The sequence below is a fragment of the Paralichthys olivaceus genome, chromosome 21 (genome assembly GCF_024713975.1).
Source record: "Paralichthys olivaceus isolate ysfri-2021 chromosome 21, ASM2471397v2, whole genome shotgun sequence".
Lineage (NCBI taxonomy): Eukaryota > Metazoa > Chordata > Actinopteri > Pleuronectiformes > Paralichthyidae > Paralichthys > Paralichthys olivaceus.
The window spans coordinates 1,006,155-1,031,832 of record NC_091113.1 but is presented as its reverse complement, the minus strand read 5'-3'; the positions used below and the strand labels follow the sequence as shown (position 1 = coordinate 1,031,832).

The following is a 25,678-nucleotide window of genomic DNA, read 5'->3' as shown; positions in this document are numbered from 1 at the left end:
TGACTGTGTTCCTCATTCTGTTCGCTGTGGAGAAAACAGACAATTGTTTACTTGTTCCTGTCCCCCACCCTCCCATCATCCCTCGCTCTCTCACGTCGTAACTCATGGGTTGGAGACGAAGACGCTGGTGAAGTGTCTTGAATCTCTCTGCGGAGTTGAAATGATGAGTTGGGAGTTGATTTACCTAACTGTTGAAATGAGAAGTTTAATTTGTGAAATATCTGAAAACCAATATCTGAACTGTTCCCTGTAAATCACCCGCTCTCTGCTGCCTTTATGGAGACAAGTTAAATCCACCTCAGGGATGTTTCAGTTTATACATCTGGAATAATGTCCAGTCCTGACCCACTTCTTCTCCCCCCACCCCCATCCATGGTTTTTTTTCACCCTCGCCCTGCAGCTAGCTCACTTCCTCTGGACCCCTAAAGCAACTGGTGGTGCGTACTAAAACGTGTCTCCCCTTTCAGAGTATTTCCTTTCTTTTTCGCAGAGGAAACCGAACCCGGAGAGGAACACAGACTATTGACTCTCACTTGGCTTGGGAGGGCCCAGCGGACTGAGTGGATGGATGGATGGATGGATGGATGGATGGAGGAGTGAATGGCTCTCCCTGGCGTGAAGTCCAGGCTGCGTGTTCGTGCCTGCTACCCGACAGTTAGAGCGTGTTTCTCCCTCGTCTCTCTTGTCTGTCATTATTGTGATTCAGGGTCTCAACACATTGTGAGCATAGCAGAGATCCTGAGAGCTGCCTGCTCATGTCTAATTTTACTGCCGCCTGGAGTGGCTCTCTCTCTGTGAGTGTTTGTGTGTGTGGGGGGGATCTCTCTCTCTCTCTCTCTCTCTCTCTCTCTCTCTCTCTCTCTCTCTCTCTCTCTCTCTCTCTCTCTCTCCCTCTCTCCCTCCCCCCCCCATCTCTGGAGTCGAGGGGGTTGACCAATTGCCAGCAGCTGTTGCTCATTTCACAATGGTCCCGCCCATACAGTGCTGAGGAGGGCAGTGCAGTCACTCCACTCTGGATGAGCAGCAGCGGCAGCAGCAGGCTTCTCCTAAACTTCACAGGAATATCTGCAGCATGTCTCCATCGTGAGGGACAGAGTGAGGGGACACAGCACCGAGGAGTCACTTCTGGTGAGAGGACACTCATCTGTTTTCATGTTTTCATGTGATATTCGAAGAGGGTTTTATTCTTGTGACTCGAGATCAGAGACAGAGGCACGAGAAAGTAGTCTTCTGACTGAGGGAGGAGATTGAGTCAGGGTTTGTCACAGCCTCTCTCGACACACATTTAGCTGTGGGTCTTGTTCCAGGATATTTAATCACCAGTGTCATGTCATCTGCGTTTATCACTGGATCACTGCAACAACACATTTGTTCCACTCCCTCACTCAGCCTCAGAGCACAGACTCTCACAGAGAACCAGGAAACTGATGAATCCCCCTCACTGATCGTTTTGTAATTCTCACAGTTCCATCAATGATTCCTCCTGAGGGTCGACGGACGCTGCAGCTCCAGACCTGAGTTAAGAGAAGTTCAGAGAGCAGATCTCAGCTGCCGGCCTCAGGCTCTGTTTATTACACTGCTTACAAAGAGGTGAGAAGTGGAGAGGGGGGGTGCTCAGAGTGTATGTTAATGTTCTCTGGGTGCTCCAGAGTTCTTATAGGTTTCCTGTAAGTTAACCTGTGTGACTTCCTGGATTTGTTGTCAACCTCGTGCTGCAGCTGACACAGTTTCCAGTGTGACTCCTTCAAACTCAGTTGTGTCTAGTTTGTGTTTTTTTCTTTTGTGTCATGAAAGACCAGTGAGAGCAGAAAGGAGAGAAATAAGAAAAGGATGTGAACACGGTGACCCAGCACTTTGCTTTCAGTGGAAACGCTTCATTAAAAAGGGATTATTTGAAACTGTGTTGACGCTGAGAGATAAAGTTTCCCCTTCCATGCAGCCCCCCCGAGTCTCTGCCCTTGTTCCAACTCTTTCTTTCCTTTTCGCTCCCACTGTAGCTGTGTTGAGAGAAGCCCGGAGTGGAGCCCAGATCCTGTTGTTGGACTGATTAAATCCCCCACAGTCGCCTGCCCTCCTCCGGTCGACCAGAGCAAACTGTCCTGAGCGAGACAGCATCCTCGCCTGCCTCGTCTGCCTCCGTCCTTTGCCTCCTCATGTTCCTTCAGGTGGAGCGGAGGGCAGAGCACGCAGCCTGTAAGCCAGGGTCACACGCGTGACGGGGATGGCGTTCTGGAAGAGGCTGATTCTTGGCGTGTTGACCGTCTGCCTGCTGGGTATCTACATCCTGTGTGTGAAACTGGAGGGGCCCCTGTCCTGGTCCATAGAGCCTCTGAGACATTTCCATGGCTTCATCCAGGGGCCGAGCAGGTGGGTGACAAGTTTGGACAACTTGAAATATTTTCTGATAAAGATGAACCTGAACATCATCAGCATTATTTTCATTAAACAACAAAAAACAACTGAATTGAAAAACTAAACCTGACGAGTAAACTGACCCGTGTTCGCTCTATTAGCTTAAAAAACCCTGAGTGTTTATTATGTTGAACCAAAAGAGTAAATTTAGTTTTTAAGACCTTGGATGACAAACTCTGGCTGATAACAGACACCATGACTGTTTGCTTTTCCATGAACTTCTGTCCTATCTGGCACCAAGTGGCAGTTTTCTGAGGAGTCACACATGTGAGCAGCTTTTACAACACGACAGGAACACGACATCACTCTAAGTCTTAATGTGGAGATTCCATGTTGAATTCTTTTTCCCAGATTTGACAAAGTTTGTCAAGAGACTGTGACGACTCACCGAGCAGCTCAATGTTTCTGGTTTGTCAGATTGTCAGAGTGATGATTACATCTGGTCACTAACCTCATCTATCGTCAGCTGCAGTGTAAAAACCGGCTGCACTTCCTGCTTTGTTAATCTGACGTAGACGAGAAGGTCGAAGGGATAAAACTCTCAGCATGTGAGTTTTATGAAAAGTCACATGTTCCCCCTGTAGTTGTGTGATTGTGGTTTCATCAGAGGAGCCACAGAGTGCTGCTCTCCGGAGGTGCTCTCTTCCACATTTGTGTGAAATGTAAGCTTTGTCATTAACAGGCTGCGCTCCAGCTTTAAAAGCCAGCAGGCCCAGATAAGATGCGTTGAGTCAGGGGAGTGGCTGTGTCAGTCAGTAAATGGACAGTTTGTGTGCAGGGAGCTCAAAGGTTTGAAAAGCTCTTCTTTAATGATTCTTATCTCGTGCAGTAAACATTGCATTTAGAGATGTAAAGTATATTTAAATCTCATTTTCACATTGAAAGGGTTTTTATTTACCTCATTAACGTACAGTTTTTTAAAGAACTGTGTGAGCACAGAACATTAAACTGAAATGTCTTGTGTTCAATGTAAACTAATATAAATTCTAATCTATCCGACAAATCCAAAAGGAAAGTTGTGATGTGGTGCAGAGAACATGTGGTTGTTTGATTATGATTATTGAATCCATCACAAACTTCCAGGTGATTAATAATCACTGACTTGTTTTAATTTTCTCCCCTTTACTAGTATTAGTCACACTTTGTGTCTCATTACCAGAGTCTGAGGATTTACTCTGAGCAGAGAGCGACATCCACTACACCACACGCTGCAGCTTCCTGTTTGTTCTGATAATAAACTGTGTGTCAGGCGTCATGATGTGAGCCTCTGCACAAAGAGACAGTTTGTTGTGTGAAAGGCAACGAGCTCAGATACAAACAGAGAAACCACAAACACATAAAGAGACAGAAAGAGACGCAAAGAGACACAAAGAGACGCAAAGAGACAGAAAGAGACGCAAAGAGACACAAAGAGACGCAAAGAGACACAAAGAGACGCAAAGAGACGCAAAGAGACCAGAAAGAGACGCAAAGAGACAGAAAGAGACGCAAAGAGACGCAAAGAGACCAGAAAGAGACGCAAAGAGACAGAAAGAGACGCAAAGAGACGCAAAGAGACGCAAAGAGACCAGAAAGAGACGCAAAGAGACAGAAAGAGACACAAAGAGACGCAAAGAGACCAGAAAGAGACGCAAAGAGACAGAAAGAGACGCAAAGAGACAGAAAGAGACGCAAAGAGACACAAAGAGACGCAAAGTGAATAAGTTAAGTGCGAGGGGTCCTTTACCTGTCTGTGCCGTGAGGCCAGTTTTCACATAATCCCTGAACACACTGCACACACAGTGTTCATGCACAGTAACTGGACTCAGCTCAGGGGACAAGAAGAAGAAACAAGAAGAAACAAGAGGAAGAAAAAGGCAGACTGCTTCAGTGATGAAGCACAAACATGTGACGTTTTTTAAAGCATGAGATAAAAACTGCACGAGTCGCTCAGTGGCTGCTGTTATAGCGTTCGACCATCTCCTTATCAGCTCTGAGTTGGTTTATTGCCCGGCAGCATTTGGCAGATGATAATAGGTGGAGGTTCTGAGATGCGGCTGAAAGCTTTTCTCTCCTTGTAACTCGATCTTATCCTTCGAACAAATCTAGCAGGATGAGAAACAGTGATAGAGGACGGATGTGTCAGATGCAGCCTCCACTCTCGTATTTAAGACGATTATGAGTTCATGCAGCAGAAACTGAGCCATGAATCAAACTGTCTTCATTCACCTCAGAGCCTCTCGTTTTCTCATATGTTGTTAATGTCACAAATCAGACACTGGTATTTAATCTGTCATCATCATATCTCATGTTGAGCTGGTGAGAGAGACGCCTCCAAAACAAACACGTGATAAGAATACATCTGTTCATTACTTTGGGGAACCAGTTAATAATAAATCTATGCACCAACAATTAACTGATCTCATGTTAACCTCAAGACCAGGTCACAACTTCTTAATATCTGCAGCTCGTTAATAATTCTGCTAAGTTAAGTTACTCATACAGAATGAGATTGGATTCAGCACAAATAAGTTGACTGGAACAATTCCTTTAAGAGCGTGCATTCCGTTGAGAGAGGAACAGATGATTTACTACCAGCATCGACCTGCCGGGCTCACCGCCAGATGTTGTTCTGTCTCCCACAGCAGCTCACGAGACTCTGAGGAGCCTCTGGACAGAAAGAGCAACAGTGACCGGTGGAGCCGTCCATCGCCCACCTCCATCTTTCACCCAGAGCTCCTCTCCACAACAGCTCTGCAGGAAAAGACACCTGCACACACTCCGGCTCCAACCTCAGAGACTCAAACAGCCGCTGAGCAGCAGCAACAACCAGCGGAGTCCACGTCCAGGTCCGAAGCTGTGGGTGAAACCAGGAGCAGCACCAGAGGCCCCACCCTGAAGCCTCCACAGTTCACTGAGCCTCCCTTCATCGGGGACACCTACATGGGTGAAGACGTCCCTCCACAGACTGTGAGTTCTCCTAATGTCAGAAAGGTTCTGTAGAATAATTAGAATGATGCTGTCAGAGGGCGGCGGCCTCAGTCCACTGGGTGGGTCTGCTCTTCACTAAATGTTTAATAGATGATGGGGTCATGTCTCTGACGGTGTTTCTCCATCACCTCTCCGCTGCCTAAGTGTGTGTCATGCAGTCTGAGAAAGTCTCCTGAGAGCGGTGTTAATGAAACGATGACTCCATGTGGTGAATCACGCAGGATTCTCATCGCGCTCACGCTGAGGTTCTGGTGGAGACAGATTTTTATACTTTTTAATATATTGTAGTTTATTTTGTACGGGGCCAGAGTCCTCACGAGTTCACATGTGCTTGTATAATGTTGATTAAACACGGTCTCTTCTGTTTAGCTTGTTCTCTCCATTGTAGAATACTGTTCACATTTGACTTGTTTCTTGTGTAGTTTAGGTTTTAAGGAGACGCTGCACAGAACAATATTAATAATTGATTCTCCGGAGAACCAGATAAACACGATCAAAGAGATCAGATTTGAAGTTGCACTCTTCGACCCCTGCTCGTGGTTTTATCTTTCATTGTTTCCATATAAATCTATGTATGCTTTGATTCCTTCTTTCTCTGGATCAAATCCTCAGTTTCCATCGTGTCGTCAGCCATGTTCTTCTTCAGACGTGTACCTACTGGATAGTCTTCTTCCAGTGAGAGTCTGGAGGTTTGAAACTGAGGATGCACAACCTCCTCCTCAGTGGAACTAACGATGCTTGTGCCCTGATCATGTGGAGCGAACACTAACTGAAGTTGTACAGTTTGGAGATAAGGTTGTTTGCATATGTTTGCACTTTGATAACAACGTGCTGGTGTGATCTGCTCCTCACAGAACTGCACTGACGGCGTTAGAAGTCGAGTTGCTCAGACAGAGTTTGGTGGACGGTTTCTGAGGAGGATTCCGGTTCTGCAGTGGGCCGATCACCTGAGCCGAGAGCAGTACCAGCGTCTGAGTCAGTACCCAGGAGCTCATGGCTGGGGGGGGATCGACTACAACTGTGAGTTTCGTCTTTGATTCCTGGATCTGGACAGAAAATATGAATATTTGTTCAGTTTGTGTGTTTATTCTTTTGAGAAAAGTCTTAAATGTGGATCTCATGATGCTTTCATTCACTTTTCACTGAATCAAATGTAGAATCTCACAAGAAAATACAAAGTGTATCCACCAAAGTGTTTCAGAGATTGTGTTGATGTGGATGTTGATGATGGAGGAGAATAAACAGCAGATATGAAATAACTGTGAACACAAATCAATCATACTCACATTCTTGTGTGGACAGTGAAGCTTCTCCAAAGCCGACGCTGTTTTCTTCATGTCGTGTTTTCTAAAATTAACGTTTTACATTTTCACATAAATCCAGACAGAAGATGCAAAGTGTTGTGGGTAATGTCTGAGGAGACGTGGGCCTCATCACACATTGTGCTGAGACAGTGTGTGTGTGTGTGTGTGTGTGTGTGTGTGTGTGTTTTCAGAGCCCACACTCGCAGCTGCAGGGTTTTTCCTTCTTTTCAGATCAGTTGCAAATAACTGAATCTGTGGGCGGATGAAATTCCACAAATAAAGTCAATCTTTTCCTGATTATTCTGTTTCTCTGTGTGAGCAGCTCTGGTGGAAACTCTCTCTGTCCTCAACTCCTCCGCTAACCGGCAGATGTTGGACGACTGGAGCGATCGCAGCAACAGATCGGAGTGCAGCCGCTGCGCTGTGGTGGGGAACGGAGGGATCCTGAAGGATTCAAAGAAAGGGAAGGAGATCGACAGTCATCACTACGTCTTCAGGTACAACGCCCACTTTCCAAACTAATCCTGAATTTTATATTTGGGTGGGAGAACTGTTTTAATTGAATTAACAATCTTCTCGCTCCCAAAGAAAGTTTGTTATAACGATTAAGGATCTTAATCACATAAATAGTGAAAATACGTCAGAGTCATTTTAAGAATCACATCATTTATTAAAAGAATCTAAATCACAGAATTGGTTTGATATGACAATAACACAGCATCTTTAAAAACTCATTGTCTGAAGTTTTTTTTATAGTGTGTTAGAAATGTGTTCTTATTAAGATTTATTATAATATCCTTAAATACTGAAGTTTAAAATTTAACTTCCAGGTTTTTCATCATCAAAATGGTCTAAAATGTTCCTTGTTTGTTTTGGTTGTTTCAGTAGAAATGTGATAAACAACAAAAGTACCCGAACAGGAAGTCGGACCTGGGACATTTCACCTTCGAATATTTGTTCTGAAATTCTAAACCCTTAAATATTGAGCCTGATCATCATTCATTAAAAAGTTTCTTTAAATGGTTAATGTCAGTTCTCGGGTGAAGAATGTGAACAGCTGCTCTGTTCTCTCGGTCGGACTCTGGTCTGGAGTTTGTCAGTAAATAAAAGTTGATCCATAACGAGCTGATTCAGTCGGACTGTTGTGTGTTTGCTGTTCTGACTGAAGGAGACTTCACAGAAACCTGCTTTCATTCTTGTGTTTCCACGTGTTTGTGTGTGTTTGTGACTTCAGGACCAACGGGGCGATCATTAAGGGCTTCGAGCAGGATGTGGGGTCTCGGACCACCCACTACACCTTCTCCACCAACACGTTAATGAACTCTATGAGGAGCTACGCGGGACTCGGCTACAAGGGACCGCCGCTGTCTCAGGTCAGGACCACAGCACAAGAGGGCTTTCTGCGTACAGCGGTGAAATCATGACATAAATCTGACCCATCGACGTCTCTGCTGCTCTCCAACAGGAAACACGATACGTCTTCCTGCCCGACCACGACCGTGACTACCTGCTGATGAAGGCCGCAGCCACGCACGTCCCAGTGGAGAGAGGGCCGGAGCGAGCCAAAGAGTGAGACAGACCTTTTTTATTCAGTCGTTGTCTTTTAAAGTTCTGCAAAGAAAAGAGACAGAATCTAAAACCTAGTGTTTGAGACAGAGGCTGAAGAGAGGAGCGGCAGGAATGGGCAGTCTGAGGAAAGTGTTGTTCACTGTGGCCTCCCAACACAAAGGTTCCCGGTTTGAATCCCAGCTCTGCCTGTGTGGAGTTTGCATGTTCTCATGTTTCAGATTAGGGTTGGGTTAGTTTCCCAACGTCAGCTGGGATTGGTTCCAGCTCCTACGACCAAGATATAGATGGATTTAGGGGCGGCTGTGGCTCAGGAGGTAGAGCGGGCTGTGGTGGTTTGATCCCCGGCTCCTCCATTTCTTCCAGTCTGAACTCGGAAGCCCAGACTTCCCCTGTCGACAGCGTGTGAGTGATGAGATAGAAAAGTGCAACGAATGGTCACGTTGTGTTACTGAGTGAGTTCTTGTGCCATGAATCACTGACAGTCCTTCTCATTTAGCTTCTGAATGATGAACCTGAGCACAATGTTTCCATCGACGACCTTTTAAACTTAAAGTTGTTAAAGTGTTTCCTCATTTACTCAAGTCATCGTCACCACTTTCACATTCTCTCCAGTGTCGCAACCCTCGCTGCTGCCTGGAGAAAAGTCTCTGAGCAAACATCAGCACGTTGATATTATTCACCTGTTGTCCTTTCTACAGTGTCTGAGGATTCTGGGAGTTTTGCAGTGACCTTGTGTTTCCTCCACAGTCCCACCAAGTTCTTCGGAGAGGACGTGACAGCGGAGAAGCTGAAGATGTACCACCCCGACTTCATCCGTTACCTCAGGAACAGGTGAGCCAATTCCCGGGCAGGTAAATAAAAGCACGGCTCGTATTTCAGAAGACTGGAAATGAGAATTGAAGAACAACAGAGGTCGTGTGGGAGGAAAGTTTCAACACAGTGACAGAGGTTTCGTTTCTTCTTTCTTCACTTTTTCCTGACGTGACAGATTTTTCTGTTTGTTTCAGATTCCTTCGATCCAGTGCTCTGAAAACCAAATACAAGGACATCTATCGTCCGTCGACCGGAGCTGTGATGCTGTTGGCTGCACTGCATTCCTGCGACCAGGTAGCGCTCCTCACTCGTGTCCGTCTGTTGATCATGTCAGTCTTTTACTTCCGCAGGACAAGACTGCACCTGCCTGAGAGCGTGAGAATGTTTTGATGCTCAGCGGTTTGTGTTTGTTCGGGCTTGTACTGTCTGACTGACATCATGAGACCTACATTACACTATAAACCTGATCACCCACATATTTTTTTATTTTTACAAAAGCGTCAGCTGTGAAAACCTGCTTTTCATCTGTGGGAGAGATTCAGGCCGAAGAGCTTGTGTTGAAACATGAAATAAACTGAATCTCTGCGTCAGATTCATGCTTCACTGTCGTTTCCTCTGTTGATAAAGGTGAGCGCCTACGGCTTCATGACCCCCGACTATAAGAACTACTCCGACCACTACTACGACAGCAACTACCACCCAGTGGGCTTCTACATCAACCACGACCTGCGCATGGAAATGACTCTGTGGCAGCAGCTGCACCAGGCCGGCCTCATGCGACTCTACATGCACTGAATTCAGGTCGACAGGAAATGAAGTCATCGGGTCTGCAGTCGAGCTCCGAGCTCGAGGAGGCAGGAAGTCACGGCGGTTCATGATTCTCTGAACTGACCAAATGACAGAAGTTTTTTTTTTTCATGAAGGAAACATTATTTTTTTGAACTGTTCAGCGAACAGACTCAGTTTATTTTATCAATGACGTGTCTGAGTGAGACGTTTTAATCACATCATCCCAGAGAGCGAGGGTTTGGTGATCTGCAGGATGCGTCACACTGGATAAACAAACAAACAGCAAACCAATGTTCAAGATCCCCAGAGGATAAATCCACTGATTTTTCATGTAGCGCCATCTTCAGGTCATTTAGTGAAATATCTCCTCAGAACCAGATGCCACTTGAAATAAAGATGGACGACATGTTTCCACTTTCTAAATTTTCCTCAGGATTGATAAAGGATCCATCCATCAATGAAGCCAACTTTATATCGTCAGGTAACTAATTCAAACCAAGCTAATCTGAAACACTTGAACTGACAAACACTTACTCGGGTTTGATGTCAGTTGTTAAAACCAGTTTTATCCCTGAGGCTGGAAATAAAACAAGAAACAAGCGTCAGCGTCCTCTCAGCTACATCAGCTTGGATTAGGACAGATTTAATCATTTATAATCTATTTATTCCCGGCTCTGTCTGTTGAGGGCGCCGAGAGTTTAAAACAAACACTGTCTGAGCTTTAATCTGTTTTAAAATCAGTTTTCCTCCTTCATGAATCACTAAACCCATGTTCGCTGGGAGGGGTTTATCGTACAATCAGTCTTTAAGTTTCTTGCTGCTGTGGTAGCGCGTGTTGACGAGGGGACGAGTCTGCAGCTCAGTCGGCCACTTGCTCAAAATATCTCCTCGCCCTAAATAGAAGGTTGGAGCACTGCTGGCAGTGACTGGTCTGACATTTACCCACAACTCTCTCTGTCTGTGTGTATTTACTGTACGACTGTGGATGGTAACACAAATCATGAATCTTAACGGGAAGTTTGATTAGTTTGAGGAACTTAACTTATTATTTTCTGTGGTCTTTCCTCTTTTAAGCACGTTTCTCTACGAGGTGCCACACTGACGATCAGAACGACGTGTGGACTCTTTCTGTGCCTTCTTAATGTGAATCACAATGTTTCCATGACAACACAAACCAGAACGTCTGTGGCCTTTTCTCTGTTTGGATTTCGAGGCCGTCGCCGAGGTCTCGTCCGGAGGAATGTGCTCCTTCACGCTGCTTCACCTGGACTCCGCTCTGAGCCGTGACAATGAAGGTCGAAGTTCATGGAGATTTATTGTCAAACTGAACTAAGTGGCACAGATTGTCTCTGTCGTTAAACAGATGTTTTCATGATGTTCCAGGCGTTGACACTATACTGTAGAGGAAAGAAACCAAAGACACACTGTAAATCAGGGGATATTCAAAATGTACTTTATATATGGAACAGTCATGTGGAATACTGAACCGTGTTTTTACGTGTAATGGGAGGAAGACGAAAGCTTTAATTTGTGCAATTTCACTTTTTTATTTTGAACCTTTTTAAAATCTGTATAAAAGGAAACTGTGATTTTATCTCAGTGGGTTTGTCTTTTTTAATTTGATTTTAAAAACATGTTTTATTTTACGTGTCCTGACATTAACTGACTCCCAGGAAACCTTTTGTGTAATAGAATTTAACTTGAAGTACATAGAAACTAATGAAGCACTTCCTGTTCCAGTTAACCGCTCGTGTGCAAGATTTCTGGACTGACTGATGAACTGCGAGGCGGATTTAACTATCCATCGAGTCATGTTGCCAGATTAGATTTAAAATGATATCAGATATACACATCAATATACTGAGTGTGTGCACACATGGACAATTTAATTGTGCATCACCGCTGAATGTACGTGTGTGTTCCTCTTAAAACTGGATAAAACCTCTGCCAAGGTCCAATAGTCCCTCAACTTAATATCAGACGCTCATATCAGTCGTCTAAACAAATAAAGATCCACAAATGATTCACTGGCAAAATGGTGAATATGAACAAAACACCCGATGCTGTAGGGTTGGAGTGAAAACCACGTTCCTGGATCTGCACCTAAAAGGTTTTGTGTAATTCTGCCACAAGAAGTCAGACGGCAGCTGTGTGCTGAAACTTTAAAAACTTCTTCGGGGTTAACACCCGGGGATGTTTAGTACGTGAAGGTCAGACATGTTTCCTTTGTCTTCTAACAAACTGTACTGATGACAGGAGTCCTCAGCTCTTGAGGAGGAACACTCACTCCAGGGAGGTGCGGTATGCAGGGCCTCTCTCTCTCTCTCTCTCTTTCTTTCTTTCTCTCCCTCCCTGAAAGAACACGCATGAACCACACGACCTCTGCTCCGTCTTCAGCTCGTCTGAGAAACTGGACGAGGGAGACGCAGAGAGCCAGATGTGGTCTGGGAGGAGGCCGCTGCATTCGGGAGTTACAGGAGTCATGAGTCAGGGTTTGCAGCGATGCCAACATGTCTGGCAGCAGCACGTTACAGTTACACTCTGCAGGCGGCTGGTAATGTGAAGCCGCCGGCCTGAGAGACGAGGCCTGCCCCTGACTGGAAGATGAACAGATGCATGATGGGACAGGGTCACATCCTCAGTTTGCGTGATGTGGAAACAATTCAGCAGAAGGTTTTGGAGGTGGTGATGGAGGTGTGAGAACTGACGTGTAAGGTTTCGTATGAAGTATTTAGATTTGTTTCTGCAACAGGTTGATAATAAACGTACACTCACGTCAGCAGAGGAAGCAGCTGACAGGTTTTAATCTCATGAAACTCAAAGTCAAGCTGAATCTAAAATGATGTTTTTTTTCTTCCTCACATGAAGAGCTGCCAGCTGCTGACCCCCAGTGGTGACACGAGGTCGGTGCAGCTCTTCGTCTCTGTGTCTTCAGCCTCCATCAAGGTTTTCTCATCAGAGAAAGGTGAGTTCACTGCCTGAACTGATTTTGTGTCTTTGTTTCGAGGGTTTACTCGATTATTTCTGCTCCGAAGGAAGTTTTACAAAAATCTCATTTATTTTTATTATATAATATTTATTATTTGAGAGAGAAGTCGAGGCTACAAAGTTTAACATTTCACTTTTCTTAATGTCAATGTATATATGTAATACTAATGGATTACTTCTACTAATGATAATGATAATTATCGTTAGTGATGAACGAACATGGATCCCAGAGTCTGATGAATGTGGTTTTAATAGTTTTACAACAGAGCAGCTCAGATGAGTGAAGGACAGAATAACACAACCTACTTTATTTGAACTCTAACAGAAGTAACTTAGAACTGAAGTATTTTGATAACTAAAGTATTTGAATTATACTTTATATGCTGTGAGGAACAGGTGGAGTTTTTATTTGTGGTGTGAAATTAAAATGGTTCAAATATCATTGATGTTATTGTGAAACTCTCACTAACACAAAGATTATTACTGTTCATGTCATCAGCCATGAACAGTAATAATCTTTAACCAGCATCACTTTACTCTCCATTTAAGACCTTTATAAGAAAATGAAGTTCCTGTTAAATCAACATTTCAGACCCTATTAGAACCAGAACAATGTGATTTATTAATTTCTGTGCTCTGATACGAAAGCTCCTCTCGCCGCCTCAGCTCCTGATGCTCCTGATGCTCAGGTGGAGGAGTTGTGTTGTTTCAGGAGTCTTCATCAGGTCTCAGGGCGTCTCCCTCTCCTCTGTCACACACACGGTGGAGCACAGATAAACCGTGTGACGTCTATTTCCTGGGTTTCTTCTCCATCGTCACCATGTCAGAGAACTCTGTAAAACAAGTGCGTGCTGTGATTCAGTCATGGCAACATGTCCTGATACAGGCCGACAGTTTGTGTCTGTCTCTGTGGTCTTAGTTTTAAACACGGTGGATGAAGTGTTGCAGTGACCACTACAGGACGAGTCTCTAACTGCTGACACCCAGCGGTGACTCCGGAGAGTCTTCAGAGAGTCTGACAGAAAATAAAACCTTCACCTCTGAAGTCGATGCGTCCGTCTCCATCGGCGTCTGAAGCCTGGATCAAGGCCTCGGCCTCCTCATCAGACAGAGGAGCCGACGGGGCTGCGGTCGGCACAGTGGACAGAATGTACCTGCAGAGAAGAAAAATCTTATTTAGAAATATCAAGTGTTTTTGCTACTTGTCTTTTCATACAAGGAGTATTTTTTACTCCCACTACTTCCAGAGCTGAACTGTAAAATATTTCCGTATCAAACATGGAAACCAAATATTTATTAATTTGGTTGAAACGAGGACGCGGACGTCAAAATGATTTTTTTACCTTTTTATTGGATTGACGATAAATAAATATCAGATAACAGAGTCAGTGCAGGGTTCATACTTGATCTCGTTCCACTCGATGTAGCCGCTGCCGTCTCTGTCAAGTTTGGCGAAGGCCTTCCTGATGGCCTCCTCTCTCTGCTCCGACGTCTGGAACTGTCTCATGTAGTCCAGGAACCGGCTGTAGTGGAAGTTTCCTGCAGAATCACAAACGATGTCATCAGACCATGACACCATCATCAAGACTCACACGTCACTTCATATTGCCACACACACACACACACACACACACACACACACACACACACACACACACACACACACACAGTGTCACCCTGCGTTCTCATCTCCTGAGGCATGCGGTTGATATCCTGCTCTGTGAGAGAAGCGCCCATGGCCACAGCCATCTTCTTCACCTGAGGCCGAAAGTCGTCCTCCATGTTGGCGTGAGGCCTGAGCTGGAGGTGAGGAGCGAAATGAACTGATGAAAACTTTCTACTGAAATAAGTGATTTCAAAACAGTTTCAACAAAGTGAGCTTTTCCTGAGACGATTAAATTTTCCTTTCCTTCCTTCCTCTGCTTGTTTCACTTTTGCCGTGCTTCCTTTCTGGTTTCCTTGTTTTGCTTCTGTTGTTTCTGTGCTTCAGTCTTTTCTTTCCTTCATCCATCTTGTTCCTGTTCTGAATCGTGGTTCAGTGAAGATGGTGTCAAACAGACTCGTGCAGAATGAAACTTTACAAGACACAAATAGAAATGAACGTGCACATGTGGTTTCAGCAGATCTGAAATGTTCTCGGGTGTTTCAGTGATTAGTCAGTTACTCATGCTGAGGTGGGTCATGGATATTCTGGGTCTCCATCTTCATAATGTCTGTCAGCGGTGACCTCGGAGGACTCGTCACGTCAGGAGTCAGCACACGGAGTCTGGGTGTGTGAGCTGTTGTGTAACCGGCAGAGCGGAGGGTGTAAACAGACTGTGAAGGTGCTCGGCATGAAGCACAGCATTGCTCGGTTTTTTCATCATTCTTCTTCTTCTCTTTCGCTTCACACTCACAGATTTCTCTCCATCGTTTGCACTTCAAGAACTCTCTTACCAAGCTGAGCTTTGTTCGTTGGCCAGAGGATAGAAAGACGCCTCACATCAAACAAACCACGGAACTCTGAGCTTCGAGTTTCTGAACAGACTCTGGACGCTCTCTGATACACTGTGTTGCGATTTGAAGATTATTTAAAGCAATTCTGAAAACACTGGAAATCATTAGCAGATATTTATTGATTCTTCTCTTTACCTCCAACACATCCTGTTCAGTGCTACTCACCAGATTCAAGGTCTCCTGGAGCGACTGACCCTCCCCCTCTGTCTGCCTCTTATATACAGGAAGGAAGGATCCACCAGTGGCCTTGCACCTGTCTCGCTCTCCCCAACGGAGCCATTCTCCACTGAAGTCCTGGCTCCTGCTGCAGCAGACGCCACCCGTCTGTCCAGATGCACTTCAAAATCACTGATGAGGTTGAGGTGGAGGACAGACGGCTGTTTGTGGGGTTGAAGCAGAGGCCATGCAGTCCCGGCTCGGTGCTGGAAGATTATTCATAGTGTTCATATTTCTGCAGCTTCCACATGTTTCAAGTCATCCCTGAACACAGCAGTGCTGCAGGATTTCATAGAAAACCCAACACAGTGCAGATATCAAACCCATTTTCAGTTCGTCCCTCATCTAGTCAAGTGTCACTAAAGGACCTTTGGCTTCGTCTCTTGGGGTTGACTTTCAAATAAACGAGAACAAGAACCAGCCTGAACCAGAGAGACAGCAAGTCCTCCAGAGATCTCACACTCTCAGTCTTTTGTATATTGATGTGTATATCTGATATCATTTTAAATCTAATCTAGCAACATGACTCGATGGATAGTTAAATCCGCCTCGCAGTTTATCAGTCAGTCCAGAATAAAACAAATCAACAACTCTAGGATCATTAGTCATGTTCCCCAGAGGATGAATCCTAATGACTCTGCTGATCCCCTGACCTTTCTTCCCCTGCAACTGTTTAGAAATGTAATTTTAATCACTTTAAATCAGGCTGTCCCTGCAGTCTGAGGAAGAGGAGGCTGAGGACCTCAGCTGTTGGTTTATTCTCAACATGTCTTCACCACTTGAATGAGAAACCAGCGTCACGACAGGCAGGTAATCACATCTGTTCACTTCACACTCACATATAAGTGCTACAAGGCAGAGAGCTGATAGAAATGAGGCTCCTGTGCTAAACAGTTATATAACCGAGTTGTGTGTGCAAACATGTGCGTTAAATAAAGTATGAGCACTGCTGGGCGATTGTGTTTGGATCAGTGATCACAGCAGAGCAGACGATGAACCACAGTGCAGCCCGACCCTGGAAGCTGAGGTTGATATTTGCACTTTGTGTGCAAACCTTTTCCTCGGAGATATTTATTTTTAGAGGAACAAATGTGCACAGGCCTGTTAAAGCCTGTAAGACTGAGTCAGGCCTCCTGTGTCCGCACCACATTGGTTAAAAAGTTGTCCTGCATGCAAAGTGAACTCACTCTGTCAATCACACTCTTCTTTTTATTAATCTGTTTCCCGTCGGTCGCTCTGCTTCTAAAAACTCTTTGTAATGAAGACAGGCTGATTAATCTCATTACGCTCTCTGATTGGCTGCTGATGGACTCAACCAACGAGCCTCGAGCTTAATTGAACTTGACTCCATAAAGTCCTAATCAGCCGAGGCGTCACATCTGACAGACGCACATCAGCTCGGTGTGTTAACACAGCACAGTCGCTTTCTAATGATGTGTGAACATGCACAGCAGCGTCCTGGCAGCGTCCTGTGTGTGTGTGTGTGTGTGTGTGTGTGTGTGTGTGTGTGTGTGTGTGTGTGTGTGTGTGTGTGTGTGTGTGTGTCTTGTCGGGTGTAGAAACAGGCGGTTTCTTCATCTATATTTTACTGTGAACCATTAAAATACGTTTTTCAGATTTAACTCAGCAGTTCAACAATCTGCTGTTTCCAGAAGCAACACAACCAGAGCTGGTCAAACATCAGCTTCTCCGGAGCCGTTAAACGCTGCTTTGTTTTCATATTGAGCACAAAAGTGTTTTAAAGGTATTGAACACTGATCTTACAGTTTTACACAAAGTAAAGGAAACAGTAAACGTGTTATTTCCAGCTGAATTTAAAACGTTGGAGTTACAGCTCAGTGTAGTGGATCCTGTTTGAGTCCAGAAAAATAAAAATAATAATAATTCTAGTGATAATAAGCGGAGGTGTCCAGCTTCACAAGCCTCACTACTATTATTTTAGATGTGCATCATTTAAAAAAAGATTGAACACGGAGGGGTTGGGTAGGAGGGGGAGGGAGTCGAGCAGGAGGAATGAAGAGGTGAAGGTTGAACTGAGTCATCGCTGCAGCCTGTCGAGGAGGTGGGACACTCTGGACTTCAAATCGCTCATCCCAGATGTGCCCAGATGTTGGGCACCTCTGCATCAATGTAAACAGCTGTTTCTATGATGTCTTCCAGCTCTTGAACCACCGGCTCTGCCGGCAGCGTCCCTGTGGTCGACATTTCACGCAGCAACAGGCCCATCTTCCTCCTGTATGTTAATCGAACTAAAGTTGTCAAACGAGGCTTACTTCCTGTTGCCAGTAGGTGGTGCTATCACTATCACTACATAATTGATCTGTTCAGATCAGATTGCCTTAATTGTCATTGAACGTGATTCAACAAAATTTGAATTGCAACGCCCCGTGGTACAACATAACAACAACATAACAACAACATAACAACAACATAACAACAACAACATAACAACAACATGACAACAACATGAAAACAACATGACAACAACATGACAACAACATAACAACAACATAACAACAACATAACAACAACATAACAACAACATGACAACAACATAACAACAACATAACAACAACATGACAACAACATGAAAACAACATAACAACAACATGACAACAACATGACAACAACATAACAACAACATAACAACAACATGAAAACAACATGAAAACAACATAACAACAACATAACAACAACATGACAACAACATAACAACAACATAACAACAACATGACAACAACATGAAAACAACATAACAACAACATGACAACAACATGACAACAACATAACAACAACATGACAACAACATGAAAACAACATGAAAACAACATAACAACAACATAACAACAACATAACAACAACAACATAACAACAACATGACAACAACATGAAAACAACATGACAACAACATGACAACAACATAACAACAACATAACAACAACATGACAACAACATGACAACAACATAACAACAACATGACAACAACATGAAAACAACATGACAACAACATAACAACAACATAACAACAACATGACAACAACATGAAAACAACATGACAACAACATAACAACAACATGAAAACAACATAACAACAACAACATAACAACAACATGACAACAACATGAAAACAACATGACAACAACATGACAACAACATAACAACAACATAACAACAACATGACAACAACATGACAACTACATAACAACAACATGAAAACAACATGACAACAACATGACAACAACATGACAACTACATAACAACAACATGACAACTACATAACAACAACATGAAAACAACATGACAACAACATGACAACAACATAACAACAACATGAAAACAACACGTAATGACACAGAATAGAATAAATACAGTAAGGAAATGTAACAAGGTGACCAAAGTGCGGAGTGCATGATTGCAGTGTCTGTAATCATTTTCAGTCTCCCATTGCTGTAAGTGTGAGTGCTTGTGTGTTGCTGTAGGTGGAGGTGTCTGTGTGAATGACTGAGGGGTGGTGAGGTGTGTGTGAGAGGCTGTAGGGGGGGGGTGAGTGTGCGGCTGCAGGGGGGAGTGTGTGTGTGTGTTGCTGCAGGTGGAGGTGTCTGTGTGAGTGACTGAGGGGTGGTGAGGTGTGTGTGAGAGGCTGCAGGGGGTGATGGCTCTGACAGCTCTGGAGAAGAAGCCGTACCTCAGTTAAAGTCCGGGCTCTGACGATGCGTGCAGTTTGAGACCTGCTGTTCTATAATAAGGAGTTTATTTTTTTAAAGCCTCTAAGTGAAACCAGAGAAGTCAGCGTGTGCAGCTGCTCGGGTGCAGAGTGACCCGGGCTCTAGAGGGAGCTGTTAGAGCCTGAAGATGGACAGGGTGTCAGGGCTGAAGGCTGACTTCTATTTTCTTCACCACAAAATGGAGAAAAACCTTCAGCCTGATCTGATCCTAATCAGAAGGTTACAAATATAAAAGCACATTAATTAACTGTATTTAACCCGAAGCTCATCACGTCTGGTGTGAGATGAGACTGGACAACGATTCCCTCGACTGGCGTTTCGCTCCAGAAACCTTCTTACCGCCTCCTTTCTGTTGCCAGGGAAACGGCAGACATGCAACACAGTGTATCAGAGAGCAGAATATGTTGTGATGAGACTGAGAAAAGAGAGGAGGAGGAGGAGGAGGAGGAGGAGGAGGAGGAGGAGGAATATTTAGGAGGAATATTCCTGTCAGAGACATCAGACGTGCAAAAATAGACACTTGTATGTAACAGTGCTTCCACCATCTTCCTCCTCTCAGTTCTTATTCTTCAAAGTGTGTAGAACAGGTCCCAGGTTTTATATGATAAATACTGAAGCAACATTAAATGTCTCAGTGGACAAATGAAGCTGTTGTCCTTGGATTTATGAACCATTTATTTAAATCTTTCTTTGGTTTAAACCTGAGCAACAGATCTTTATCTGGGTCTTTATCTGTGTCACATGCTTTACGTCGGTTTCTTCTGGCTGCTCCAGTTTCCTCCGACAGTCCAAACACACTGATAAAGTAGTTTTCTGTGTCAGACCTGTGATAGATTGATAACTAGTTCAGAATGTAACTCCTCACTGTGAACCTGAAGGATCCAGTCCCGTGTGATCCTGTGTGAATACACATAGAAGAATGACTCTTGATGGAGTCTCTGATACCGGATGAGGACAGTGGTTATTTACCTTTACTGTTTTCTTAGGTGGTAAAGACCTCGAGCTGCAGTTCAGCCTTCAGGAGACGAGCTGGATGGAAGTTACCTGACTCCTGCAGGAGCTCACAGGACTGGACCTGAAGCTGGATCTCACTCTGGAGGAGGCGAGCCGGAGGTGGGTCACGCCCATCACGTCACTTCACCACTGAAGAAGAAACCTGGAAGTGTGGCTGAAAAGGAAATGTACCGAACCCACTTCTGTGTGTCGGTGCCCAGAACTATACCACTATTAATTATCAGGATGATCAGACCAAGTTTTCTTTAAATGCTGCTTGACACAATGCTGGAGAGTAACCGAGTCTTTACACTTGATATCTTTGGTTTAGTTCAGAGGAACAGAACCTGCACTTTGCTTGAATGTCCTCATTTTATGTTTTTTTCACTGCAACAGACATGAGCTACTTTAAAATCATGATAAGAAAAACTGCTTGAGATTAATCACGATGCAGATTAAAATACTTTCCGTATAATTTAATAATTAAGAAGTGAGTTAGTTCTTCTGTAAAGGGAATCATGTTCCTGTGGGTTTGTCTGATACTGAAGTGATTACCATGAAACTTGATGGAATGATGTGACTTGGGTTCAGGAGAGAATCCTTTTTCCAGGAACTTCTTATTCTTTTTTGACGTTTGTGTTGATTTCTCAATTCATGGATCTTGATGTAAACATCTGACATATTTAGAGGACTGATCTTTCTGAGTGTTTGTAACTTGGTGCAGATCAGAGTGAATCCAGATCTGGATTGTGGTTTCATAAAGAGACAGTTGGGTCTTTACCCGTTAGATTTATGAAGGAAGTCACAGTCAGCTGGTTGATCTGACATGCAGGGACGTGAACACACGAATATATAAGAGCATTTTTGTTTTTTTTTACTTGCAGAGATTCATCTCTGTCATGATTTTTCAGCCGAAACATTTGCTGATGTACTTTCGTCACATTGTGACTTTGAACCACGGCTCTACATGTACAGCCACACGAAGATACGCTGTCAGAATGGAGGCTTAATAAAATCACTGACGGTTAATAATACATGACACATTACATAACTCCTCCATGCCTCACAGAGCAGGGTGCACGGTAAGAACGGTGCATTTGTGCTTCGACAGATCTTTTGTTCTTTCCTGGCAGCTCAGTCTGTGACATTTTCGTCTCTGCGTGGGTGAAGAATTACAATCACTGTAGATACACAAGGAAAAGTTGAGTCCCACTGCCGCCAGGAATCCGGTGTGATGGGAGGAGAGGAGGAGGGAGGAATAAAGGGAGGAGGGGGGAGAGGATGAATGTTGCCGGTGGGGGAGGGGGCCTCGCCATACATGTATGAACAGTAGGATTAGAGAGGATAGTCCAGAGAGGAGCTAAGTCACTGTGTTTCCCCTGGTGTTACATCACAGTGTGTGTGGGAGGAGAGTTTTACACGTCTCCTCTGATCTGAGGGAGGAGAAGCTGCAGGTTCACACACACACCGACAGATTTCCTCCTTTCAACAACCTTTCAAATAGATGTTTCTTTCCTATTCGGCTGCAGGAATAGATTCTTGCTTCTCCCTCTCCAGCTCCATCCTGAATATTTCAGTCAGCCCAGCTCAGCCTATCCAGAGCCTCCTCCTCCTCCTGCTCCTGCTCCTGCTCCTCCTCCTCCTGCAGACTGAGCTCCATACATTTCTGTTTGGACTCATTAGCGAGCAAGATGGCGCTGTTGCTGTCAGCACCTCGGACAGCTCCCCACGCAGAACGGAGCGTTTGATGTGTCCACTCACGTGCCGGAGGTGTCACATGTCCGATGCCAGCGGGTCTCAGCTCCCGGGATGATGTGACCGCGTCTCCAGGTGTGTGCGTAAAACCGTGCGCCGTGGGATTCTGGATCAGCTCCAGCCTCCTCCCCCTCCTCCTCCTCCTCCTCCTCATCTTCTTCTCCCGCAGCCACGATCTCCACATCCCGAGGAGTAGAATCAAGACAAGGCCCCGGAGTGACCGGACCCCGGAGGATGAGTGTGTGTGAGCCGACCCTCACCGGAGTACAGAGGCATGAAGGCGCACGTTGAGACACGGAGGAGAAATGACGCTGTGCTCCAGATATAGCGTCGCGTAGATCGTCCTCCTCGTCCTGCGGTTTTTCTGCCTGTGTGGAAGATGTTGCTGCTCCTGGTGATGTCTTCAGTCGCTCTCAGCCCCGGATCTGCCCTCAGCTCCCATTTCAGCTCAGGTGAGGCCACATTCCGCCGCTAACATCCCAGAATAATCTGACACCTGGTTTTCCTCTTGTTTTCCTCATTGTCCTCATTTAAACGCTTTTAGTGTCGGATGAACATGATGTCACTGTTCTTCTACAGACAGAAAAGAAACAGGAGGTATCCTCCTCACCCGCAGCAACTCAGGGGAATCAGTCGTGATTTAAATGTCGTGATGTAAATGTCTTGGTATTTTCCTTTATTTAAAGTTCAGCTGTGATATTTGCTCCCCTGGTCAGCTGAGCAGTTTAAAGGTGCAGTACGTAGATCATTGAAAGGCAGAAGGGAAGGTGAGAAACAGGAATTGTGGGAATAGAGGAGCAGAGGCTTCCTCCAGTCTGAGCAGGAGTGATCCTTATTGTCTCATTGTTTCTCAAATCATGGTGGAATTAATCAGAGATCTCTGCAAATGCATTATTATGATGCAGCATAAGCATCTGCTGTCATTCAGGTGGCTGCTATGGCAACCGAGAGGTGCAGCAGTGTGTGACGACAATGTTTAAAATCCACGAATCTTCATCGTCAAGTTATATTTTGAGTAAAAGAAAAACCCACAGAGCAGATTTGTGCTTTTCCTCAGGATCAGTGATTTGAAATTGAACTTATCTATGAATGTTAATCAGACAATGTCAGATTTAAATATGTCTCAGTCAATAACCACAAGTTTCAGACAGAATCATTAATGAGGAGGCAGCAGTTTGTTTCAGGTGATGTGATGTTGGAGTTTATGATGCTCAGATGATGGAACCTGCAGTTTCTCAGTTTGTGTCTTTGTGACTGTGTTGAATGAGCGTTCTAGTTTCAGTCCTGAGGCTGAAACGTGAAACTAAAACATATATATAATATATAAAGCAAGAAAGAGGGCGAGAGGGGGAGGCTTGTTCTGACTTGGACTGTGTTAAAGGAGCAGTACGTGAAAAGGTGAAAGGTGCGAAAAAGGGGGATTGTTGGAGCAGGAGTTATCCAATTAGAGCCGAGAGGAGGATTGTGGGAGACGCTGAGTGGAGGCAGATTGTTTCTCACATGGTGGAGATCACTGCAAACCGCAGATCTTTCTCCATTATTATTATGATTATTATTCAGCATGAGCGGCTACTGGCTTGTCCTCCAGTTGGTTTCCATGGCAACCAAAAGGTGCGGCTCTCGGGGGCTTTGCATCTTGTTTCCATCCGTGGATAAAAAAATAAAATCCACCACAGAGGGACACCAGAGAGAGGATGCTGACGTGTTTCTTTGTTATTGTCGTCAGAGCCATCAAACAGAAAGCTCACATGTCGTCAGCTCATCTCGTGACCTCTGCTGCTCTACTCCTCATTGCTCTTCTCTTGCCCTCCTGCACTTTTCAAAACACATTCGTTGAATTCCACAAATCTCCACTGCAGCGTTTTTCAGTCTCTGCAGCTCGGACCAGATGAAAAAAGCTCTTCTTCTCTCTTGTCTCTGTTGCTACAGAGAATCACAGGAACCAGGATCTTTTTTTAGAAAGATGATGTTAAAATCTGACACTGAAATCAAGTCACACATTCATTTAACAGGCAACATTTGCTTCCATCATAAATCCTGCATTCCAGTTTTTCATTTTTAACTGCTGTAATCTTGTGATAAAAATCTTTTCAAATCATTTAGTCATTTTGAATGAGCGTGTTGCACTTTCCCTCTGTGGAGCAAAGATTCAGGAAATGCAGTCCACAGCTGCTCAGTTTCACATCAGCTGCTTTAAATGCCCATCTCTGTAGAAGGTAGACTCCTGCTGTTGTGGCTGCACGGTGATCTGCCTCCTCAGGTCTGATCCTCAGAATCATAAGAATCTATTTGAAGCTATATGATATTTTCCTTGACCTGAATATTCCAAGTGAAACGTGTGTTGCTCCTCAAGTCAAGCTGAAATGTTTGACATGTGATAGTTCGGAGATCAGTAATTTATATTTTCTATTAATTACTTTTTGCGATATTTGCCTCTGCATGTTTTTATTCTGTTTATTAAGTATATATAAAGTAAGTATATATAAAGCTCAAACTACAGATTATTGCATTAGTCTATCGGGAAGTTTGTCTTTGTCAAGTTTTTTTTTCTGGTAAAATGCCACAAATGTCTGGATCTTCATTTTTAAAGGACAAGTCTTCTGCTTTCTTTATCTTCCATCATCAATGATAGAAACTTTAATGTGTTATATGTTTCCATAAATATCAAATGTAAGAAATGATTGACTGACGAGGAAAAACTACTTTCAGGTGATGTGATGTTAAGAAGGAAACTGCAGCTTCACAGTTATGTTTATTTCTTTGTGACTCTGGTTGATGAGCATATTTTCAATAATGTGGATGTAAAGACTGAGAATGAGAAGAGGGAACATGAAAGTCAATACACATCAAATAAGACATGAGATGGAACAAGAGAGAGAGAGAGAGAGAGGTGGAGGAAGAGACTTGTCCTGACTTGAATCTTGTGATGACCGCTGTGTGGAGGGCGGGGAGAGGATGACATCACAGCCCAGCAAAGGCAGGGCATGTTATCAGTGGTGGTGGTGGAGGGGGTGATTTTACTGGAAGAGCTGGCTGGATTCCCAGGGCAGATTATCCATTTCAAATTTCTCAGTGGGTTCCTGGCTGCTCATCCAGCAGCACACTCTAACTGCACGGGCACAAAACAGACGGACGACGACGAACCAGGACGTGTTTGGAAGCTCAGCGTTCCTTCCTTCCTCGAGGATTCCACTAAACTAGCAGGTCCAGGAGCTGGAGGACACAGACTGGGAGCTGCAGGAGCAGGTAAACCTGGAGGAGAGTCCGTTTCACCAAGGGTCTCAGCTGAACCCTTCATACAGAAAGAGAAACTGCAGTCAAAGCAGAGGGTGAGGAAGAGAGGAAGCAAATTGAGTGGATGCGTCGTTTGTAGTTTTGTTAGTACACGAGATGGCGATGTGTCGACTGAAAGGGAAGCACGCAGAACAAAGTGCGTTCTCTTGGCAAGCAAAAACACAAGTTATGGCTTTAAACTGAGGTCTAAAAAAAAGCTCCCTCCTCTGATCTGCACCTCAGAAACCTCCCGTCAGAAGCAGCTCACTCTGATCTGAGGAGGCCGAGGCTCTGTGGTGGTCTTCAGGTGTGGAACTCCGTCAGCAGAAGTTGTTTTTCTGTAGCTCTGCAGTGCTTTCAGTTTCAGCAGCGCAG

The 25,678-nt window shown here is 44.5% G+C and overlaps 3 protein-coding genes across 8 annotated transcripts in view; 2 read left to right on the top strand and 1 right to left on the bottom strand.

Moving 5' to 3' along the window:
- Positions 1–976: 976 nt before the first annotated feature.
- st6galnac (ST6 (alpha-N-acetyl-neuraminyl-2,3-beta-galactosyl-1,3)-N-acetylgalactosaminide alpha-2,6-sialyltransferase) lies at positions 977–11,451 on the top strand. Of its 4 annotated transcripts, XR_011239765.1 has the most exons (12): positions 977–1,128; positions 1,466–1,590; positions 1,998–2,367; positions 5,037–5,361; positions 6,237–6,402; positions 7,009–7,183; positions 7,921–8,059; positions 8,152–8,255; positions 9,003–9,086; positions 9,263–9,362; positions 9,696–10,338; positions 10,932–11,451. XR_011239765.1 is itself a non-coding variant. In XM_069517950.1 (11 exons), the coding sequence occupies exons 3-11, from the start codon at positions 2,222–2,224 to the stop codon at positions 9,861–9,863; spliced, it is 1,407 nt and encodes a 468-aa protein (XP_069374051.1). In that variant the 5' UTR covers positions 977–1,128; positions 1,466–1,590; positions 1,998–2,221; the 3' UTR covers positions 9,864–11,451. The 4 variants fall into 4 exon arrangements, 2 of the variants coding, with proteins under 2 accessions (XP_069374051.1, XP_069374052.1); XM_069517950.1 differs by having other exon boundaries at positions 9,696–11,451; XR_011239766.1 differs by lacking the exon at positions 1,466–1,590 and having other exon boundaries at positions 990–1,128.
- A 1,645-nt stretch (positions 11,452–13,096) lies between these two features.
- On the bottom strand, positions 13,097–18,004 carry LOC109641167 (parvalbumin-like EF-hand-containing protein). Of its 2 annotated transcripts, XM_069517511.1 has the most exons (5): positions 15,507–18,004; positions 14,522–14,645; positions 14,249–14,384; positions 13,884–13,999; positions 13,097–13,678 (listed from the first exon to the last, which is right to left on the bottom strand). In XM_069517511.1, exons 2-5 carry the CDS (start codon positions 14,625–14,627, stop codon positions 13,635–13,637), a joined length of 402 nt encoding a protein of 133 aa, XP_069373612.1. In that variant the 5' UTR covers positions 14,628–14,645; positions 15,507–18,004; the 3' UTR covers positions 13,097–13,634. The 2 variants fall into 2 exon arrangements, with proteins under 2 accessions (XP_069373612.1, XP_019961081.2); XM_020105522.2 differs by lacking the exon at positions 15,507–18,004 and having other exon boundaries at positions 14,522–15,464.
- A 4,273-nt stretch (positions 18,005–22,277) lies between these two features.
- The window catches only part of aatkb (apoptosis-associated tyrosine kinase b), a 33,818-nt gene continuing 30,417 nt past the window's right edge, over positions 22,278–25,678 (top strand). Inside the window, exon 1 of one of the 2 annotated variants that reach the window (XM_020105524.2) lies at positions 22,278–22,482. In XM_020105524.2, coding sequence (XP_019961083.2) covers positions 22,410–22,482 — 73 coding nt within the window. In that variant the 5' untranslated portion in view covers positions 22,278–22,409. Of the gene's footprint in view, positions 22,483–24,999; positions 25,277–25,678 lie in introns of those variants that run through there. The other variant, XM_020105525.2, reaches the window with a different exon arrangement.

What these genes read in the sequence shown, in the direction of transcription:
- LOC109641167 (XM_069517511.1), bottom strand. Translation starts at nt 14,627, where the DNA reads ATGGAGGACGACTTTCGGCCTCAGGTGAAGAAGATGGCTGTGGCCATG. An exon ending in TCAGGAGATGAGAACGCAGG is followed by an intron (nt 14,385 to 14,521) that starts GTGACACTGTGT and finishes GTGATTCTGCAG; the next exon opens with GAAACTTCCACTACAGCCGG. An exon ending in ATCGAGTGGAACGAGATCAA is followed by an intron (nt 14,000 to 14,248) that starts GTATGAACCCTG and finishes TCTTCTCTGCAG; the next exon opens with GTACATTCTGTCCACTGTGC.
- st6galnac (XM_069517950.1), top strand. Translation starts at nt 2,222, where the DNA reads ATGGCGTTCTGGAAGAGGCTGATTCTTGGCGTGTTGACCGTCTGCCTG. An exon ending in TTCATCCAGGGGCCGAGCAG is followed by an intron (nt 2,368 to 5,036) that starts GTGGGTGACAAG and finishes TGTCTCCCACAG; the next exon opens with CAGCTCACGAGACTCTGAGG. An exon ending in CACTGCATTCCTGCGACCAG is followed by an intron (nt 9,363 to 9,695) that starts GTAGCGCTCCTC and finishes CTGTTGATAAAG; the next exon opens with GTGAGCGCCTACGGCTTCAT.